Source organism: Cricetulus griseus, chromosome 3, assembly GCF_003668045.3.
Source record: "Cricetulus griseus strain 17A/GY chromosome 3, alternate assembly CriGri-PICRH-1.0, whole genome shotgun sequence".
Lineage (NCBI taxonomy): Eukaryota > Metazoa > Chordata > Mammalia > Rodentia > Cricetidae > Cricetulus > Cricetulus griseus.
In genome coordinates, this window is record NC_048596.1 from 23,709,848 (window position 1) to 23,731,065 (window position 21,218).

Genomic DNA, 21,218 nt, shown 5'->3' on the forward strand with positions numbered 1-21,218 from the left:
CAAAGTACAAATTACACTGGTGCCCTGATTGTGGTTGAAGCTCACAGGGGAAGCACCTAGCCCCAACTCTCCAGTGAACTACAGAAACGTACCCAGGAGTCAGATTCAGGGGATACCAGGTCAGAGGGACTGCTAGCCCTAACTTCTGCCCAAACAGGCAAAGACCAAAGGCCTGGTCTCTACTTTGGAATGGGCAAGCCATCACCCACTGTATGGACAAGCCATTTTCCATATCTATAATCTGTATCTATAAGGTAATGCCTGGCTTACAGAAAAGCCGTGAAGGGAAAATTGTTCTTATAGCATGCATTTAGAATTAAATACTGTAGCACTGTGGGTCAAAGTAAAGAGCTACCTAACTGAAAAGTATTCTGTATCTTTTGTCCAATTGTAGTTGAAGATACTAAGCATTTGTGATTACTAACTCCAAGACAAATTTTTATTTACATTGACAAATCTATACAATGTTTTTTGCCCCCCAAGTTCAAAAGCCAAAATCACATATACCTTCACAGGCTTGCTGCTTTGCCTTTGTAACCAACAACTCAGGAAAGTATTATTAAGAGTTATGACCTGTTCGGCAGAGGCACCTCCACTCTTTTTACCTCCCTCACAGCATAGCTCTGGTGTCTCTCAGTTCCTGTCACCTGTGTGTGTCAATCCTGAACCCCCAATACCGCTCTGTGACTAGAGATCTTAAGACTATACATGTACACACAAAGTAGACACGGTAAACTTATTAAATAATTTATTTCCTCCTTCATATTGCTAATAGTAGCCCAGGTTTAAGCATGTTAGAAAATTTGAAGAAATAAAACAACTTTTTGGTTTACATAAAGCATATATAAAAATATCTATTCAGAAAACAAATATCTGATAATTTCACTGATCACCCATCTTTGAGAGTGCCAAAAAACAAAAGCTCACCAAGATATAATAAAATACCTTCCAATTGAATGAGGAGGCAAGACAGTTTTGTTAAAGTTTTGTTCATTTGGCATTTTAGGGAACCAATCTGTGCTGATGAAATTTAAGTCAAAGTTATGGTCAGATAATGAGTGAAAATGTGCAGCTTCTTAAAGGCATTCTTCAAACAAAACCTGCATTGTGCTTAGAAGAGTTAACAGCAATAAAGTTATAAAACTCCCCAACTTTTCTAGTAACCGTTAGACAACAGGAAGAGATATCAAACTGGAAGTGTCATTATACTAAGCACTTACATGAAAAAATATCAGCACAGTAAGAGCCGTACTTAATCACCTTCCCATTCTCTTACCCCAAAGCATAAAATATCTGCTTGCTGGTCATAGTTTTAACCCATAATCAATAAGCCAAACAGCTCTTGTTCATCGGGTACTAAAACAGTATGAAGTAAGTGCTAGTTAGAAAAACAGTGTGAAGTGCTAGTAGTCTGGGTACCCACTGCTCACCACATTCTCTCACTGTAGCCTCATGATGAAGCAGCTCAGGGAGGTATTGCTACCAAGGAAAATGCAAAATGGCCAGAAAAATATAAGGCTGCCCTCATACACCATAGTGCCAAGGGCAGACAGGGAGTTTCTTGTGCAAGAGATGTGATCTGTGATTCAAAGTGCCCATAAACAAACAGGATACAGTGTGGACCTTTTCTGTACAAAGGCAAGAATGGTTCTGCTACTTCGTGCAGTATTCAACATGGACGAGCAGATCTCGATGTTCATTAGCTGGGTACTGTACACTGCAGTTGGGACATTCCACCAGGCTTTCGTTGAGTGCAGCAGTGGGACTTTTGGGTGAGGTAACTTTCACTCTGCTTTCAGGCTCTCTCTGGATTGGGAACGACTGCTCTGTGAAGGCAAAGCCATGTAGCTGCTTCTGCAGAACAAATTTCAAATGAACACGTTTGAACATAAGACAGAGTGTTCGGCAGCTTTAACTGCTATGTGCACCTCTTCATGCTTCAGCCCTACAGACAGCTTATTTTGGATTTCTGCTCATTATTATTCTAATGGTAACATTTGAGGCAGTCATGAATAAGATGGATAATGCATTAGTTACTCAGGAAAGTAGTGAGTTAGTGCTCATATAGATAGGCCTTGCTAAGAGGCATAGAGTCAAATGTAAAGGGAAGACTATCCCTCTTTAAAATTCAGAGTACAAAATGGGATTCCTCATGACATTTTCAAGAGTGTGCGTGTATTTGCCAGTTTTGTAAAACAGAGGTAACTTAAGGAATAAAGAAGTACAAAGTTCCCAGCACCCAGGAGGTTGAAGTGGAAGATGTTTACCGGGGAGTGTTTCACACCCTGGGGAGTGAAACCATAAAGCAAAAGGAGAGCAGCAACAAAACCCTACACAGAACAGCGAACAGCAGAGAATTTCAGTAGCTCAGATTGGTCATATACACAGATGACCAAAATGCTACATACCTTTAAGACTTTGCTATTTCATTTCTTTTAAAAAGAATTTAGAATAGCCAAGAAAGCTTAAACAGTCATATGTTACAGCTCATTATAAAGATATTTATTTATTGGTTTGGTTTGTTTTTTTGAGAAAGGATTTCTCTGTGTGCAGCTTTGGAGCCTGGCCTCAAATTCAGAGATCTGCCTGACTCTGCCTCCCGAGTGCTGGGATTAAAAGCATGCGCCAATACCACCCATAGAAGATACTTATTTTAGTAACATACAAGTTGTTACTTTAACAATTGCTTCCCCCCCTTAGAAACTAGGAGTTATATTTATAATATTTTCCCATTTCCAAATATTTTGCAGTTCTAGGACAATATATGTATGTGCACTAATGGGACATCTGGGCACATTCACAGACACATCAAAGAACCCAAATTCATTAGAAATATGAAAAAGAATGCCATGATGCTCTATTTTCTACTTTCTATGCAAGGTACTGTTGGGCATCTCTAGAATGGCAGCAGCCAGCTTGGGTAGGAGATGATCCCAGACCCCAGTAAAGTAACTATGAGCAAGAGTGTTGTAACGCCCCTCCTTCTAAAGTCCTGGATTGATGTTGTAAGGTTATGTACCACATACGGGGCAACTACTGATTTGAGATAAAGTTCATTTTAAGTTGTATTTCTGGTTTGGGGACTGAGCTGACACATCAATGGGGAGGTAGAAGAATGAATAATAAGTTTTATATTAGCCATTCAAAACTCACCAAGGATTCCAACTGTGTTATTTGACTTCTAGCTTTTCGGAGTTCTTTAAGAATCACATACAGTTGGTGCTGCATATTCTGGCGGTCAAGTTTTTCATTTTCAAAGTCTAGAGTACATGCCTGCATCTGGAATATATCAGGACAAGGCAGTTAGAGCTGGTAGATCCTACTTAGTTTTCTTCATTGAATGTTTGATGGGGGATGGCCTTCCGTATACTATGTGCTCTTACTGGCTGATGAATAAAATAGTTTGGCCAATAGATGCAGGAAGATAGGTGGGGTAAAGAGACAAGGGTTATTCTAGGAAAGAGAAGAACCAGAAAGGTCACCATGTATACCAGAAAGGAGTAACAGGTCCAGGCGTTCTCCAGTAAGCCAAGACCACGTGGAAATACATAGATTAATAGAAACAGATAAATAATTAAGATAGATAGCCAACAAGAAGCCCTAGCCATTGGCCAACAGTTTTATAACTAATATAGTATCTATGTGTTTATTTGGAGCTGAAAAGGGCGGCAGGACCTGGTGGGAAAAGAAAACTTCAGCAACAAATGTTTAGTCTTTATCAGCACAAGAGAATATTTGCTGGGTCTGCTTATCAAGAACTTATCTTAGCACAGCAAGATTATTAGTAAATGACCAAGTAGTGGTTGCACACACATTTAGTCTGAGTGCTGGGAGGTAGAGACAGGCAGATCAGTGAGTTTGAAGCCAGCTTGATCTACAGAGCTAGTTCCAGGACAGCTGGGGTTGTTGTACACAGAAATCCCATCTCAAAAACAAAACAAAAAATTATTAGTAAATGAAGTTTATGGCTAAAGAGCTGGTTTATGAACTAGCAAAGCCAAGACCTAAGGTACTGATGAGTGGGAGGCAGCTTAAGAAGTTACTGGTTGGAGTTATTCCTTCACATTCTTAGAATTTTTGGTGGGAAGTGGGAGATGGCTACTCCCTGGTTTGAAATACATTAAGAAATTCTACTATACATTTTAAGGATAAATGGTGTCTGATGGGGAATGTACTTGTGTGTATGTTTATCTTGATTGTTGAATAAAATACGGTTTGACCAATGGCAGCAAGTTAGGCAGGACTAGGAGTCAAAGAGGATTCTGGGAAATGTAGTAGAGAAGTGGTGTTCCAGGCAGGAAGTGACATAGCAAGGAGACTCATATTTAGCAAGGAAAACAGGAAGTGTCCCCTTTTCCCCTCCGCTCTTCCTCCAGCAGTGCAATGTGATCCACCAACAAGGAGGGACGCCAATAAGGCATCCGATAAGATAAATCTTATAAAATATATAGATTTATGATAATTGAGACTGAGCTAACAGATGGGAATCCTAGTCATTGGCCAAGCAGCTTTGAACCTAATACAAGTCTCTCTGTGCATTAATTTGGGCCCTAACTCGGGCTGGCAGCTGGCATAAAGCGCACACGTGGCAGTGGGGCTCAGGTGGCTTTTGGCGGAAAGATTTATCGTAACAGGTGTCCACTCTGCTTGAACTCACAGAGTGACCTAGTGAAAAACCCTGTAAGGCTAGAGTAGGAACTATAGTCATGGAAGAACAACATTTGCCAAAGCCAAGCTGTCAGGAAAGCTGCCACCACACCTCTAAGAATCTGGTTTAAGCTAAGAACAGATACAGAATATGTGAATGGTACAGAGTCTCTAAGAAAATGTGTGTTAGTCTTTTAAAACATTTTGGTTTACACCTTTCAAGTAGTTCTCCATAGAACAGTATAAATACCAGGGGACGTTCTGTTTTTTAGCAGCTCAACGAACTTTCGAGCATCCACAGTAAGTACCTGCTGCTCCAGCAGAGCTACCCTGGTCTGTTCCTCTTGGTGCTTTAACAGAGACTCGTAAAGAATGCGGACCTGGAGGACACAAAGAGAGCTGGCATTACTTCACCTGCCTCTCCTCACTAGACTTGTGATAGATGAGAAACCTATGTCACAATTCCCACCTCTAACCAGGACAACTCCTACTGAGCAATGACTCATTGCAGCTGGCTATCTGAGGCCTTCTACTTAAGCAGGATGAGCAGTGTCATCCTGACTAAGTTCCCTAAGCATACAGACTGAGTGATGGACACAGCTCTGTGTGGCCACACCCCCTTTCCTGGAGGCTCTGCTATCAGCCATCATTTCAGAGGATAACAAAGAGGGATGTGCCCTGTCTACACACAGAGCAAGAGCAAAATTTACTTATTTTTGTTTAACCTTTCCCAAATGTCACTACCCATACTTACAAGTCAAAGTTAGCAAAGTCAAGATGAAGGAAGAAAATATTAAGATTACTGACTCTTCCTCAGCTCTCAACTTCTGCAGGATGTTACAAATTACAATGACAATAACAATAATCTCCACTGGCATCTACTTAGTTTACAAAGAGCTTTATTATTACTCAGTTGCCCCATACAGCAGTCTTACGAGGCAAGTAGAGGCTATTATTCATTTGACTAGTGAAGGCTGTGAGTCAGAAGACAGGTCACGTACTCTGTCTAGAGCCCAAGTGTGAATTCCAAACACTGTTCTTTCTATGGGTTTCTATGTTCTTTCTAAGGTGCATTAGGAATTCATTTGAGCACAACATCAGCACACTCAACAGTACAGTCAAGGTATCAACTGGATAGCTCTCACTGCCTTTACTTCTCACATAATCACCTCTTCACTCATGTGATGTCCTCCACTGAAGGGGAATTCCCAGAGAATCACTATGCAGGATCCCGCCATCAAGTCTCTAAACACCATCACTTCTAGGAGACCACCAAGACCCTGTTTCTTCATCTCACATATTCTTCTTTTATTTTCCTTAGCTTATCCATTGACTTAGGTACTAACTTATGATCTACTTCCATGCTAAAATAGGAATGCCCAAAGGAGGCAGGGACTGTTCTGCTCCTTGCTGGCTGCCCAGTGTTCTGGGCTCCCTGACCCTTGGTTGAAGTGTGAAGAACAGAGAGCTCAGCGGCTGGCTCACCTGAGATAAGAGTTCTTCAGACTTTTTCCTCTCTTCTTCCAGTTTGCCCTTGAAGATGCTGCTCTCCTCCCTGAGTCTCTGGATCTTCTCTGTCTTGTGTCTGTCCTCTTCCAGGTGTTCTATGTCTGCCTTCCGCTGTGAACTCAAGAGTTGGTTTAAATCTTCAACCTCTTTCTGAGTTTCTTCATATTTTCTTCTAAATTCATCAAGTTCTGAACGCAACTGAGTTACGGTTTGTCGTTCAACTTCAAGATCTTTTTTGGCATTTTCTAAGAGATGATCATATTTTTTCTTTTCCTCTTGAAGATAACCTGTAACAAACAACATTAAGGCACAATAGATTTTGTAACAGCCCAAGAAATTAAAACTCCAAACATATTCCTACAAATGAGACCTCAACATTTCTTCAGCTTATAAAATGAAGAATCAGGAGGTGGGGGCTATGACTGGCATTTGAGATGTGTAGTGATATGTTATTTATGATTTATTAAAGTTTGACTGAAGAGTCAGAAAAGCAAAGTCAGCCTCAAGCTATAGAGATCAAGCAATGGTGACTCACACCTTTAATCCTAGGGCTCCCGATTAAGAGACAGATGGATCTCTGTGAGTCCAAGGCCACCTAGATCTACAAGAGCGAATCAGTCTAAAAGAGAATCACAACTTTAATCCCAACATTAGGGAAGTATATAAAACAGAAGCAAGGTCTCAGAAAGGTATTCCTTCTCCAGCCACAGTGAGGAGAAGCAGCAGTTTGAGAAATGGTGAAGGGCTCATGCATGGATCAACCCTTTCAGCCTGAGCTAGAGGTGAGAGCTAGTGGCTGGCTGCTTTGCTTTTCAAGATATTCCTCTTGAAACCTGAACCTCGTATCAATCAGTCTCTGGGTCTTTATTTTTCGTGTTACTTCTTTACCTGTTAAGTATGACCCTTCCCCGCCCACCTCCTAAGAGGTGTTGTCTAACACAGGGGAAATCAATGTAAGGAAAATTGTAGAACACTGGGCAGAGAGACAGCATCATGGGTAACTATTCAAGCTCCCAGCAAGGATTAAATGGTTGAGGCATCATCTACAAAGCCTATTCTTTCTCTTGGAGCTGATATAAAAGCCAAAGGCAAGCAAAATAAAATAACAGCTGATGTCCAGTGTAGGGGCACACTCCTATAATTCTAGCACTTAGGAGACTGAGACAAGAGGACTTCTCTGAATTGGAAGCTAGCCTAGGCTAAATTTTAAGTACCAGGCTAGCCAGAAGTATGTGGCAAACAAAACCTTATCTCAATTCATCACCCAGCCCGTCTACCACCACCCACCCCCACCTCTGCAAAGGAATCTGGTGCCTAGGTGAGCTCTGGAGGAACTAAGAACTTTGAAGACGGGGAAAGGTGTTCATATAGGGAAAATCACCATGACTTCAGAACTCTGTGATGGATGACTCTCTCACCTGTGGCCTATGGCCTCTTATATCCGAAAACAGGGGGAAAGGAAACAGACTCTCCAAATGCTATTTCTTAGTTCAAGATTAAAGGACATGATGTTATTTTACTTTCTAACACATATCTATAAAAAAAAAAATCTAAATTTGATGAATCACTCCTGTTGGAAAATGTCAGGCTTATCCCAAAAGAACACTTTTATAGCTCAGTACCTTCTGATTCAGTCTTTTTCATCTGCTGTGGGAGTAAAGTAGCGGCTGTTTCTTTTCTCTTCTCCAGCTCAAAGATCTTTGCTAAAAGTCCTTTAACATAGGCCTCTCGCTGCTGGTCATACACAAGCCACTGCTGATTTTTCTCCAGAGCCTTACAGTGAATGAAAAAATCAACAGTATAAGAAAAAAGTCCAGATCTTAAAATGTGTAAGGGCAGTCCCCATGACACTGTCTTTTCCAACACATACAAAATCTTATGGCTTATAAATTACTTACAGACAGCCACTGTATGTATTATCTCTTTAGAATACAAGACAGTTTCCAAAGGATTAAATTTGCCTGTATGCTACCTCCCATACGCAGCTCACTTTGTGTTTATGTACACATTATTGCCTATGAACTGGAATGTTCAAATCTTACTTCTAGAAAGAGCTTTGATTCTAAGTCCCTATCCTTTACTAGTTGACTCTTGGAAACTTAACCAAATCAAAACAAAAGGAGTCTGTCAGGCAGCCCAGCCATTCCTACAAAACATGTACCATTCCTTCTTGCTACCTTTCACCCCTTTTTGCCAGAGTTTTGCTACTGAAAATAGGGCAGGTTCAAGTGAATAGCTACAGGAGAGCCAGGCTGAAGCCTGTAACCCCAGCACCAGAGCGCCTAAGAGAAGACCCTGAGTTGGCTATGTGGTGCAACCTTATATCTAAGCAACTAAATAGCTGGGTGTGGTGGTGCATACCTTTAATCTCAGCACTGGGGTGTCAGAGGCAGGAGAATTTCTATGAGTTTGAGACAAGCCAGGGCTATATAGTGAGACATTGTATTAGCTAGAGAAGATTACAAACCTGCTTTTAATGGAAAGGGGACAAAGTCTAGACATTCTAATACAATGTGAACACACAATAACATTACAACTCCTCTCCAATATACTTGTTCAGTCTAATAGAACAGATTAATTGTTGCCCCTTGTTCTATGATCCTGAGAGGCTGGAAATAAGTCTAAACAAGTTTTTGTACAAAAGGTCATGCACATCCAAACTTGATACTATGTGCATGTTATATGTTCTGGGTGAAGGGTCCCAAGAGACATATCAGTGGTGATGTGTGCCTTAAAGCCTAATATTCCTTCGGATTGAGTCATCATAAGGACCTCTTCTAGCTCATGTTCAAATTTAGTCTAAAGAACACTTGTTACCAGGCCTACTGGTGCAGGCCTCCTCACTCGGGAGGCAGAGGCAGGTGAATCTCTGTGAGTTGGAGGCCAGCCTGGTCTACAGATCAAATTCCAGGACAGCCAGGGCTGTCACACAGAGAAACCGTGTCTTGAAAAACAAACAAAACAAAGAATACCATGTAACCAGAAGAGCACATGTGTATATCTAACTACCTATAAACTGCAATATTACACATTAAAGATATTTAATTTTCTATCAAACTTTATACTTGTCCATCGCTAAGAAGTAGCAGTATAGCTGGGCAGTGGTGGCGCATGCCTTTAATCCCAGCACTCGGGAGGCAGAGGCAGGTGGATCACTGTGAGTTCGAGACTAGCCTAGTCTACAAGAGCTAGTTCCAGGACAGCCTCCAAAGCCACAGGGAAACCCTGTCTCAAAAAGCAAACAAACAAACGAACAAAAAGTAGCAATACAAATAATTTAAATCTACATTAAATAGTCATCAATGTTTTTCAAATGAACTTTACTCAAGTACATGAACTAAAGATATATTTAAGATTTCAGTTACAGGAAATTAATGATTGTTGGCAAGGAACCAGTCTTTCCCAGGGATGAGCTCTCTAACTGGCTATCCAATACCAAGTGACGAACCCTAAAAACATATACATATGGGCAACATTAAATGAACTCCCCAGATTATACTTATATTATTTATATGTACTATATATGTAATAATAATTAAAGACAAAAATCTTTTTAAAGAAAAGATTTAAGAGGTAATACTCTTAAAAGCCACATGATGGCGATGTTACTTAACAAAGTAAGCTCTTCTCACCTTTAACCTCTGCCTGGCCTGGCCTGGCCTGGCCTTGAACACACTATTATAGCCCAGCCCAGGCGGGCCTTGAACTTGTGATCCTCCTGCCTCAGACCCTCAAGCCACTAATATTATAGGTTTATGTCACCATGTCCAGCTAAGCAAACATTGTTTTCCTCTCCAATTCTTTTATATGCATCTACCCTTTCTTCTCTAATACTATCAATGACCAGCTCAAAAGCTCTCAATGATACTGGGTTTGAATTTTTAGAGACATCACATTAGCTATTCCTTCTAGCTTTGTGTCATCTACACATACAGGAGGCATGCACTTAACATTTACCTTTAAAAAAGAAAGTGCATTCCTAGGGATCTGCTTAGTACTCTGTAGACAAAAATTTCAAAATAGATCAAAATGCAATCTGTACTGGAGGAATAAAATATGAGTTCATTGATAATCTGGATTAGGAATGGTAAAATAACTATAAGTATCATGTCCATGTTAAATTTCTAAGTTCTTGTGTAAGACGTAAGAAATGAATACATAGGTAAAGCTAAATAATTACAGATAAGTGCAGCTCACTCTTGAATGGCTCAGAAAATGAAATACTTAGGTGAAAGGTAAGAGAAAAAAAAACACAAAAACGGATTAAAATGTCATGAACAGCTGGGCATTGGTGCACACACCAGTCTACAAGAGCTAGTTCCAGGACAGCCTCCAAAGCCACAGAGAAACCCTGTCTCAAAAACACACACATACACAAAAAAGTCATGACCAGCCAGGCAATGGTGGCACACACCTTTAATCCCAGCACTGGAAGGCAGAGGCAGGTGGATCTCTGTGAGGTCAAAGACAATCTGGTCTACAGGGCTGTTACACAGAGAAACCCTGGGGAGTTGGGGGTGGGGGTGGGGGTGAGATTGTCACGAACAGTTAAATTTAGGTAGAGTATAAAAGTGATACAAGTTCTCATTTGTAGAACTTTTCTATTAATTTATATTTTCTAAAGCAATAAAAATTACATATCTTCTCTAAGTTGTTTGAAAATCCAATTTTGTAATGTTAAGACCTGGAAATGCCTACTACTTTGTGTTGTGCCAGGTTCTCGGAGCCCAGAGACTAACCCAAGGAGTCAACACTCTGATGCAAAAGCAAAAGGTTTTTTATTTCAAGCTGGCCAGCTAGGATCTCACTGAATGGCAGGCAAATGAAATGCCAACCAGCCCAAAAGAGAAGCTTTTAAAGGGGCAGACCACAAGTTAAAGGCCACAAATTACAGAGTTTCCATGGTTACCTCAGGACATACAAAGTACAGAGTAAAGCAAGAGCTATATATTTTAAGTGAGATACATTTGAGTGAGATAAGACAGGGCATGGACTTGCAGGGTTACAGGGTCACGGGTCTGTCAATTATCCCCTGGGCTGGGGGATCTTTACAACCAACAATTAGCAAAAGAATGTTAATAGGAGTGGTGGACAGTTACCTCCCTTTCTCTGAGAGCAGGGGATCAGGCTCCAGTCATGGCACTCCTGATTTAAGGAGTTAAATTTTCCTTTATCATTAGATGTTCCCTTTTCAGGGCCCAAGTTTTTAAACTTTTATTAATTTTAATTTTTGGTTCCTCACTTTCGGCTAGTTTTCTGGTAGTTTATACAAAAATGATAACAGTTTTGGCATTTGACAACATTTATGGCATTACTAATAGCTTCCTGAAGAAAGACTATACTTCCCAGCCAGTCAGGCAAGCCAACTCCAGAAGGGAAGGACTGTGGGGGAGGGGGGGAGAGATTTCCAACCCCTACCTTTTTCCACAGGCATTCTCTCATCATCAGCCCACATGCTGAAAGATGTATGGCACAACCATTTACATGCGTGAGTTCATGCCACTTCCAAAACATGCATGACACACAGTAAAACTCTGGGACAAGGTAATCTATTAATTAGACTTAACTTGGAGAAGCCCCAGTTAGGTGTGGTGATCCCCATATTGCTTTAAGATTCCAAGAGCTTTCCACTGGCTAAGATTGGCTGAGAACTCCTGGAATTCTCCACTGGCCAGTAGGTAAAAGCTCTGAGAACCTTTCACTGGCCCTACAGCCTCTTTGAATCTGAGATGATAAAAGAAGACATACCCCCTATTTTTATGGGACATGTGGCTCAACCACCCACGTGGGTGACATCATGCCTCCTGGCTATGTGTCCACCAATAAACACAGTCCTGCCTAAGGTCAGATGCATCGACCTTTCTGCATTTGTGTCTTTAAGATGCCTAAGAAATCTAACAATTATTACCAGGTAATTATTTCAAAATGTCTGACAGACCTAAATGGTGACTAAAAAATAAAAACATACACATGCATTCTAAAGCTTATTTTACTTAACAAGTATAATTCTTAGAAAGACAAGTCTCCTTATGCACATCTCTGGGAACTTTGAGATGGAATTAGTTTCCAAGCTCTACAATGTGATCATACCAGTGTAGAATGAGGAGTGAGTGAGATGAGATGTCTCTTCCCTGCTATCCAAGTCTCCCAACTACAATGTCCTCCTCAGAGATTTGCTGAGATCAAAAAACCAGAAGAGCTGAACTGCCTGGAGCTCTTCAGAAGTTAAAAATGATCCAATTGTGCTCCAGGAGCCAGCAGCTACAGCAAGCAGGAAATGCAGAATGGAAACCCCACCCCAGACCCATTAAACCCAAATCTACATTTCAAGAAAATTATCTAGATCCACAAAGCCTCAAGATCCACAGAGCTCAATTTGGATTTAGCTGGAAGGTGAACTGAGTTAGAATTTACTGCTCTGTAAGTCTTTCTCATGTAAACAGATAAACAGAGGGCCCAGCCAGAGAAATCAGAGGGCAACAAGGCTATTCCTTTCAAGGAGCGGCTGGAAATCCAGCAGGACAGAAATAAACAATGAGAAAATGAAAGGTGTATAAGGTAAATTACCTAAATATATGCATCTAATTGCTAGGTACTAATATAAACAGGGGGGCCAAAAATCACTGTAAAATATGACACTAAAATAAACCCTATTTAGTAATTTTTAAAATTATATTTATTTCAATTACCTCCAGGTAAAGTAAGGTACCATAACACCCTGTATACAAACTCAAAATATTTAAATTCTTCTTTTAGAAGTCAAATAGACTTCAAGGGATACCTGCTAGACTAAATAAAAAAGGAATCTTAAGAACACACTTATCAGTATCAGGGTAGACACACCTGTAGACACACAGGTAATCAGAATAGCTACCTAATGATCTAAAACTAAAATCAACAACTTTCTACTTCACATATTTAATCTGAAACTTGGGGAAAAAAATACAAATAGTCCTGTGCCCTCGGTTTTTTCATTTCCAGAAAAACTTACTTATCCATTTATAAGTTTGAAATAATAAAGCTTTCTGGTACAGCTAAAGTAATCTTGTGTAATTCTAGAGAACTACTGAGTATACACAAAACATTTCCTTTCCAAATATTCTCAGCGAAAGACTTGAAGATAATGAATACATACCAAATAGATAAATAAAAAGAAAATTAATTAAAATAAATTACATTATAATAAGCAATTATTTGGGCAAATTAGATTTAGGTGAAAAAGAATGCTAAGGTAGTTGGAAGCTTCTAGAACTTTCTAGTCTACAGATACTCGACAATGATCTCAAACACTCAGTTCTCCTGCCTCAAGAGATTTAAGTCATAACACTAATGTTTCTGATTTCTATGAAATTTAAGAACATATAAATTAGTCCTCTTTACTCACCCCCGCAAAAAAAACCACCAAAATAACTTACATCTTTCAGCTGCATTTCCTTTTCATGAATACTACTCATTGATGAGTTGAAGCAGTTTGCAGGCACGCTCTGTAAATAACCCAATATTAGTTAACATCATCCACTTAACAAGTTTCATTATATTAAGCTCCACAAAAATACAAAATATTTCTCAAAGCATCCCAAGCACACCTTTGTATTACTGGTGAACCACTAAGGCAGGTGAAAATTACCAAGGGACTAACTACTGCCAGAACTAAATTTGCTGGCAATATTCCTAAGCCAACAGTTTTCAACTTGTGGGTCTTGACCCATCTGGCAAACCTCTATCTCCAAAATATTTATATTATGATTCATAACAGCAGCAAAATTATCATTATGAAGTAGCAACAAAAATAATTTTATGGTTGTGGGGGTCTCCACAAGATGAGGAACCATGTTAAAGGGTTAAAGCATTAGGAAAGTTGAGAATCATTGTCCTAAGCGATCTGGAAGCCCTGAGACTTCAGATCTAATTTTACTGAGATTTTCTAGATACCACAACCTCCAGAACAATCTTTACTGCACATAATTAGCCCACTGAGTTTTCAACAAAAGGAATCAAATAACTACTCTATTTCAAAGAAATAAACCAAACTGTTAAATATAAAAAGTTTTAGTATAGGTTGAGTATTTCAAACTCTGTATGTGAAATTCATTTTTTTCTTTCTTTCTTTCCTTTTTTTTTTTAAAGACAGGGTTTCTCTGCCTTGACTGTCCTGGAACTCACTCTGTAGACCAGGCTGGCCTAGAATTCAGAGATCTGCTGGCCACCACTGCCAAGTCATTTTGTCTCATAGACGCATAATTTATGCAAAATTTCAGTGTGCCTGGATTCTGGCTGTGATGGTTACATAAGGTCAGGTGTGAAATTTTCCACTTGATAACTGTCAAAAAGTTTCAGATTTGGGAGACTATAATATTAATAAGTAACTCTTCAAATAAATTTCATGAAACTCAAAACAACTTCATAATAGCTCTCCTTTCTTTATTCTCCCATAGAGAAAAAGAGGAAAACCAAATGGCTATAATCCCAGACTAGCCAGCAAACTCTAAAAATCCTGCTTTTCAGGATTTGGGGGAATTCTGATGTTTTTCTAAGTATCTACAAGGAAGGGCCTGTGTGAACACTGGGGCTGTTTGGGAAGGCTGAAGAGCCTTTAGGGGTGGAGTCTTGCTGTAGGAGGCAGGTCACTAGGGTCAGTCTTGAAGCTTTATAGGCAGACCTCCACTTCTCCATCTGCTTCCATGCCTTCCCTGCCATGATGGAATGATCCCCTCAGACTATAAACCACAACAAACCTTCCTTCTTTAAACATAGAGAGAGGAAAAGTAACAGCATCACACCACTGAGAAATTACAATTCATACTTATTCTTATATGGATAGTATTACTAGTTGTCAGTAATAACCAAATGTCAAAAGAATCAAAGGTCTGGTCAATAAGTAAGCACTTAGTATATTCTAGGCTTTCTGCAAGGCACCTGTCAATCTTGTCATATGGAATCATCAGTGCTCTTAGCCCGGTTTTACTGATGTGAAATCAAGGCTTATAAAAGGAGACTGACCTGCTCTAGCACCCTCTCTCCTTCCAGAGAGGCTAAGGGAATCACTCAGAGTTACAGGCTATCAGCTGGCAAAACCAAACCAAGATTGAAACTCACATGATTTTTACACATCTTGTTCATTCTATGACACAGTTCCTCTCAAACAAGAGGGAAAGAAAATGTATGTGCACTTAGGGAAAACATATTTGGTATAACTCTTTATCTCAAATAGGAAAACTAACCAAAAACTTAAACCTAATGCTTACATAATACAAACTATGAAAATAAAATCTCAGCAAAATCTTTCTAGACTATTGTAGCTACAGCATGGACTGTCTTGTGAATATTCATCTGGGTGAAACAACAGTGTGGGAGTGAAGGGAACCACACTGCTTTTATTTATGGAAGAGGACTCAACTAAAAACCAAAAGGAAGCATCTGTAGGTGCACTAAGGTTTCGCATTACTTCACAAACATTAAAATACTCATTCTTCATAAGAACTATAAATTGTAACAGATAAGAAGAAACTGAGATTAAAGAAAGTCTGCACCTGTGACAGATTGAGTGTACAGGCTTTGCTTTCCAGTTCAGAAAGTCTTTTCGTCATGGCGGACAACTGCTTCTTCAGGACATCTGTCTCTTTGGATAAGGACTCCAACAACTGCTGCTTCTTCCCACACTCCTTTGTTTTCTCTTCCAGCTGCTCGAGCAAGGAGGAGGAGCTGTATCTTGCCTTTAGCTGGTCTTTGAGTCTCTGTATTTCTTTGTCTTTCTCTGTGAGGTAATAAACATTCTTCTCTCTCTCAGCTTCAAGAACTTGAATTTTCTAAATAGAAACTAAGAAGAATCTGAGAATTCAGCCAGCTCAAGCATCCAGCTAAACAATGCATTTCCATAAGCATTTATAAAGTATTTACTACATATCAAATTTGATTTTATGATATCAGGACCATAAAATGGAGCTCAGTGCTATGCTCAGTCCACAGGCATACAAAGTCCTTATATTAAGGCCAGCTGTGCTTAAGTTAGCATGTACACACACCTAAGAGGAGGCAGACAGAGAGGAAACCCATCTGGTGGTGGGAGGAGGCTAAATCAATGCTTGTCACATTGCTGCAGCAAACAAAGGAAAGAGCCAAGAGAAAGACGGTAAAAACAACTGTCAGAATGAGTAGGCTAACAGGGCAACCAATATGAATAATAAAATGGGTATCTAAACATTTACAAGGAACCCTGAACATTATTTAGTACTTTGAAGTGGATAAAGCACTCACGATATCTTAAATGCATAGATTTGTTTTAAAAATTTTGTGAACTAACCAAAAATAAAATAAAATCATGTAATATTTGAGAAAATATTTCTTCTTCAACTATAGTTAAAAAAAAAAAAAAAAAAAAGACATGAGAATGGCACAGTATCCTTCAAGTATCCCAAAAAGCATGGAAACAGAACATATATAATTCCAAGTTATATAGCCAATAAAAATTATAAATGGTAAGCCAGTGTGTTTTACAATCTTAAACACAGCATGCTATGTTTGAATATGATCCCTCAAATGTACTTAACCCTCAAAGCAACAATGTTAAAGGTGATGAGGTCATGAGGGCACAGACCTCATGAGTGGATTCATGTGGTTGTCATGGATCACTTATCAGTTAAAATGAATTCAGCTCTGGTCCACCATGTACCGCTTGCCTGGCCTTCTTTCATGTAACAACACAGCTTGATCCTTAACTGTATAACAAATTTTTATCAAGATATTAATATAATTAAGACAAATTATCAAAAGTTACATTCGGGTGGTGATAGCACATGCCTTTAATCCCAGCACTAGGGAGACAGAGACAGACAAATCTCTGTTGAGTTTGAGGCCAGCCTGATCTACAGAGCCAATTCCAGGACAGGCTCCAAAGCTACAGAGAAACCCTGGGGGGAGGTGGGTTAACATGATGAATGCCAGATTAGTTTATTAATTTGTTTGCAATACTTGAAAAAATATGTTAAGTGTAATGGCACATGACTATAATCATAGCACTTAAAGGTGGAGGCAGAGGAACCAGAAGTTTAAAGTCATTCTCAGTTAAATAGCTCAAGTTCCAGACCAACCTGGGTTACATGAGATCCTATCTGAAAAAGTGAAACAAAACAACAACAAAAAATATGAGGGTTTGGAGAGTTGGTTAAGTTAAGAGTACTGTTGCTTTTGCAGAGGAACCATATTTAGTCCTTTTAACAATCCAAACTCCAATTCCAGGGGATCCTATGCCTTCTTCTGACCTCTGCAGGCACCAGGCACACATATGATACACAGATATACATGCAGAGAAAACACTCATATACATAAAGCAAATCTTTTTACAGTGAGGGGAACAAATAGATCACAAGATCACAGCCATTATATTAAAAGTACAAAACTATTAATCATGATGTTTTATTTCTGAAACAACTTATTATCTGACAATCTCAAAACAAATACTCAATATTTTAAAGTAGAGAATTAATAATAAAGTATGTCTAAAGGTTGGTAAAATCAAAGTAGGAACTTAAGATTCCAAATTCAAGATCAACTTTCAAGAACTAAAAAGAACAGGTCAAACAAGAACAATGGAAAGAATAAGAATACAGCATCAGCAAGCCAAATGCACTGCTTTCTAGAATGTATTGCATATACCTCTAAAGGACTCTACAACCATTTACCTCCAAAAGTCTGCATTTGTCCCTATCAGTCACTTTTCCTTTCCCACTTGTGATTTCATCCAGGGACGTTTTAAAGGCTGCAATTTCTCCCTTAAATTTCTCTAATGCAGTGTCCGACTTGGAGCTGCTAGGCCTTGATCCCCACTTGCATTTAATTAAATCCTTGGGACTTCTGGAAGACATCCTTGAGATGATCTGTGAAAAATAGATAAACAAACTAATTAATTAATATTTTAAATTCAGCTGCATTTGAAATCTGAGTTTAAACTTTCATATCTCAGGTCTGAAAGAGGCCTTACAGCCTATTTTGCTCTAAATCAAAGTGATTTATCCAAATCAGTGGAGGTAAGAAAGAAAACTGAGGAAGATTTCTGGGATGTTGCAGTGAATATTTTTTAAAATCTCAGGTTAAAAAAAAAACTCAGGTAGTGGATACAAGGGAAATATCCACTTTCTAGAAATATGACAACTTGAATACTTATATTTGCTATTAAGAGTAGATTTCTCAATATAGCCCAGGGTGGTTTGGAACCTAATAGGGACTGGGTATAAACTGGTTAAAGCAACAGGAGGAGGAGGAGGAAACAACAGTCTTCTGATGCCAGGAAGCCTTCAGTACAGTAGGACAGACAACAGCAATACAACAGAAACACAGATTCACACATTTTCAAACTGTAATAAACACCCAGAGGAAATAATAATAGTCATAAGAGATACCAATAAAAACAGGGAGATCTACTTAGGGTAGATCCATGTAAGATCATCCTGTGTGAAATTAGCCTAAAAATTACAGAACTGAATAGACTAAGTAGAATAAAGTCTATATCAAAGCATTCATCCTTGATTTTTTTTTCCCATTATCCTATCAAAAACTAAGGCAGCTAGCTATACAACACAACCCTCGGAGGCAGATGCAGTTGCTGTCTTAGGAACCTCCTACTACAAAAGTTTCTCCCTGTGCTTCGGTTGATGTCACAAGGAGGACTTAATACCCTGGGTTGGTAGAAAGGAAACTACCAAGTCATTGAGACAAGAAAATTAGAAATATAGATCAACACAACTCGAAAGAACCTTCAAAGACATTTACTTCCTAACTTTTGGAGAGGCCTCCTGAATGACCAGTGTTCCCGACGCTGATCTAGACCGACCTAGCCCACTCCTCCGCACCTGCAGCCCTGCTCCCACCTTCCTTTCCAAGTTCTACCGCCTTCCTTTCCAAGGATTTTCTATTCCATTCATTCATAAAGTTCCAGCCAGGGCCTCACCAGTCCTGGTAGCATCTTCTTCAGGAAGCCCTTTCTTAACTCTAATAAGAGTGACAGAATTAACCACACATACACAGGCTAGTAGTCAATTATAACCTGCTCCCAGCCAGTAGTTGTCAGCCAGTAACTGGTCAAAAGAACTGTATTTTAATTTTTTTATTTTTTATTTGTTTTGGCTATCCAAGAGCTTAAAGGCAGATGCTCGGAAGTCTCTGACTGACTGGGCTGAAGGGACCTAAGTCACTCTGGTCAGGAAGAGACCAAAGAAGCATTCCCATTCAGTAAATTGCACCAATTATCTATGAGGAGGCAGGAAAGAGACAGGGAACTAGAAACTGCAAAGAGAAGCGCTTGCTAACAGCAAAGTCCGAACGCACGAGAGACCGGCGTCAGGTCACTGGCCTCTCGGGGCCTCGGTTAAGTGATAAATACCGCAAAGTCGAAAGGAATCGAAAGGAGGGCGCTCGACGTCGACAGGCACCCAGCGTGCAGTCTCTCAGGAAACGAGCATGGGTTCCAGCGAGCGGAGACGGAGTCCTGCGGCCGTAATCTGCCCTCCGATGCCCCCTCCTGTGCGCTCCAGTCCAGCCCTGGGGCTGCGGCCCGGGTTGTGCTCTCCACCCTCCCCCGCCGAGGCCCGAGTCACTCAGTACCTGAGACCAAACACAGCGCTCGCGTCGCTGCGTCAGACCCCCTGCAACTCTCTGGCCGGGACACCGCTTCCGGGAGTTTGAATCCCGCGGCTGCGCGGCGAGACACGTCACTGCCGGCTTGGCAAAGGGCGGGGCCTGCAATCTGAGGCAGGCGGGAGAGGCAGGGGCCTGCAATCTGAGGCAAGCGGGAGAGGGCGGGGTCTGCAATCTGGAGCTGGCGGGAGAGGGCGGGGTCTGCAATCTGAGGCAGGCGGGAGAGGGCGGGGCCTGCAATCTGGAGCTGGCGGGAGAGGGCGGGGCCTGCAATCTGGAGCTGGCGGGAGAGGGCGGGGTCTGCAATCTGAGGCAAGCGGGAGAGGGCGGGGCCTGCAATCTGGAGCTGGCGGGAGAGGGCGGGGCCTGCAATCTGAGAATGGGAGAGGCGGGGCCTGGCATCGAGGTTGGAGGAGAAAGGGAGGGCCCAGGAGCCTGAGGGCGGGGCCCGGAACCTGAGGCAGGCGGGGCGAAGGCGGGCTCTGGATTCTGGGGGTGGGGCTTGGAGCTAGAGGGCGGGCGGAATAGAAGCGGGAAACTTAAGAGCTGTCGGGGCGCGATCCTGGACTGGGGCTCCAGCCTAACCCGAGAGGGGTTGCTTGTGGGTGTGGGTGTGGGTGTGGGTGGGGTGGGGTGGGGTGGGGGAAGGGCCGAGAGATGGTAGGAACGGGCCCAAGGACAGAATCGGACACGCAGTTAATTTCTCTGCGGGCTCTGACCCTGCTGCTCCCTCCCCATAGGACAAAGCTCTGTGACCCTCACTTGGGATTGACTGTTCTTCGAGAACCAGTCTGTCTGTGTGTAAGATGGAGCCCCTCCATCTCCGGGGTAACTGTTTTCCCCAGGGAAGCACAGCTTACTCCTCTTCCCGATGGACCACTCATTTCCGCCAAAGTCAGGGGCGGAGCGGGGCGCTGATAAGCATTCCCAGTTTGAAAGCTGAGATTAAGCTCCAGCAGCGACTCCAGATTGCTGCCCTACGGGAGGATGTGTCTTTATCGGTCAAGTCTGGGTCTCGGTTGGCGTCCTTGAAAACTTTATTGTTTGCTAGGGCGTGTCTTTCTTAGACCGAAAGTAAGCATGCCAGACGTTTACAACGAAAAACTCAGTAGCAAAGCATCCCAGGAAGGTTGTGTAGTACAAGGGTTAAACTCCAGAATGCCCCCCTCCCTCCATCCCTCCCTTCCTCTCTCTTTGTTTTCTGGGGGGGGGGAGGGTTGTTTTTCGAGACAGGGTTTCTCTGTGGCTTTGGAGGCTGTCCTAGAACTAGCTCGTGTTAGACCAGGCTGGTCTCGAACTCACAGAGATCCGCCTGTGTCTGCCTCCTGAGTGCTGGGATTAAAGGCCTGCGCCACCACCGGCCCTTGTATTCTTAAAATTAGTTCCTGTTGTCTGTGGGCAATCTTTAGGGAATCCTGAGAAATTTGAGATAA

At 41.2% G+C, this 21,218-nt stretch overlaps 1 protein-coding gene across 2 annotated transcripts; it reads right to left on the reverse strand.

Annotated features, from left to right (window-relative positions):
- Positions 1–731: 731 nt before the first annotated feature.
- On the reverse strand, positions 732–19,894 carry Cep55 (centrosomal protein 55). Of its 2 annotated transcripts, none has more exons than XM_027407443.2 (9): positions 19,753–19,894; positions 17,835–18,029; positions 15,687–15,962; positions 13,572–13,640; positions 7,779–7,929; positions 6,133–6,443; positions 4,956–5,027; positions 3,154–3,279; positions 732–1,854 (listed from the first exon to the last, which is right to left on the reverse strand). In XM_027407443.2, exons 2-9 carry the CDS (start codon positions 18,015–18,017, stop codon positions 1,654–1,656), a joined length of 1,389 nt encoding a protein of 462 aa, XP_027263244.1. In that variant the 5' UTR covers positions 18,018–18,029; positions 19,753–19,894; the 3' UTR covers positions 732–1,653. The 2 variants fall into 2 exon arrangements, with proteins under 2 accessions (XP_027263244.1, XP_027263243.1); XM_027407442.2 differs by lacking the exon at positions 19,753–19,894 and adding an exon at positions 19,532–19,743.
- Positions 19,895–21,218: the final 1,324 nt, after the last annotated feature.

Bases quoted from the DNA above. Each gene is read 5' to 3' on its own strand.
- Cep55 (XM_027407443.2), bottom strand. From the start codon at position 18,017: ATGTCTTCCAGAAGTCCCAAGGATTTAATTAAATGCAAGTGGGGATCA. The intron at 6,444-7,778 runs GTACTGAGCTAT...TGTTTGTTACAG, and splicing joins GAAAAAGACTGAATCAGAAG to GTTATCTTCAAGAGGAAAAG. The intron at 5,028-6,132 runs GTGAGCCAGCCG...TGTGTCCTCCAG, and splicing joins CTGAAGAACTCTTATCTCAG to GTCCGCATTCTTTACGAGTC.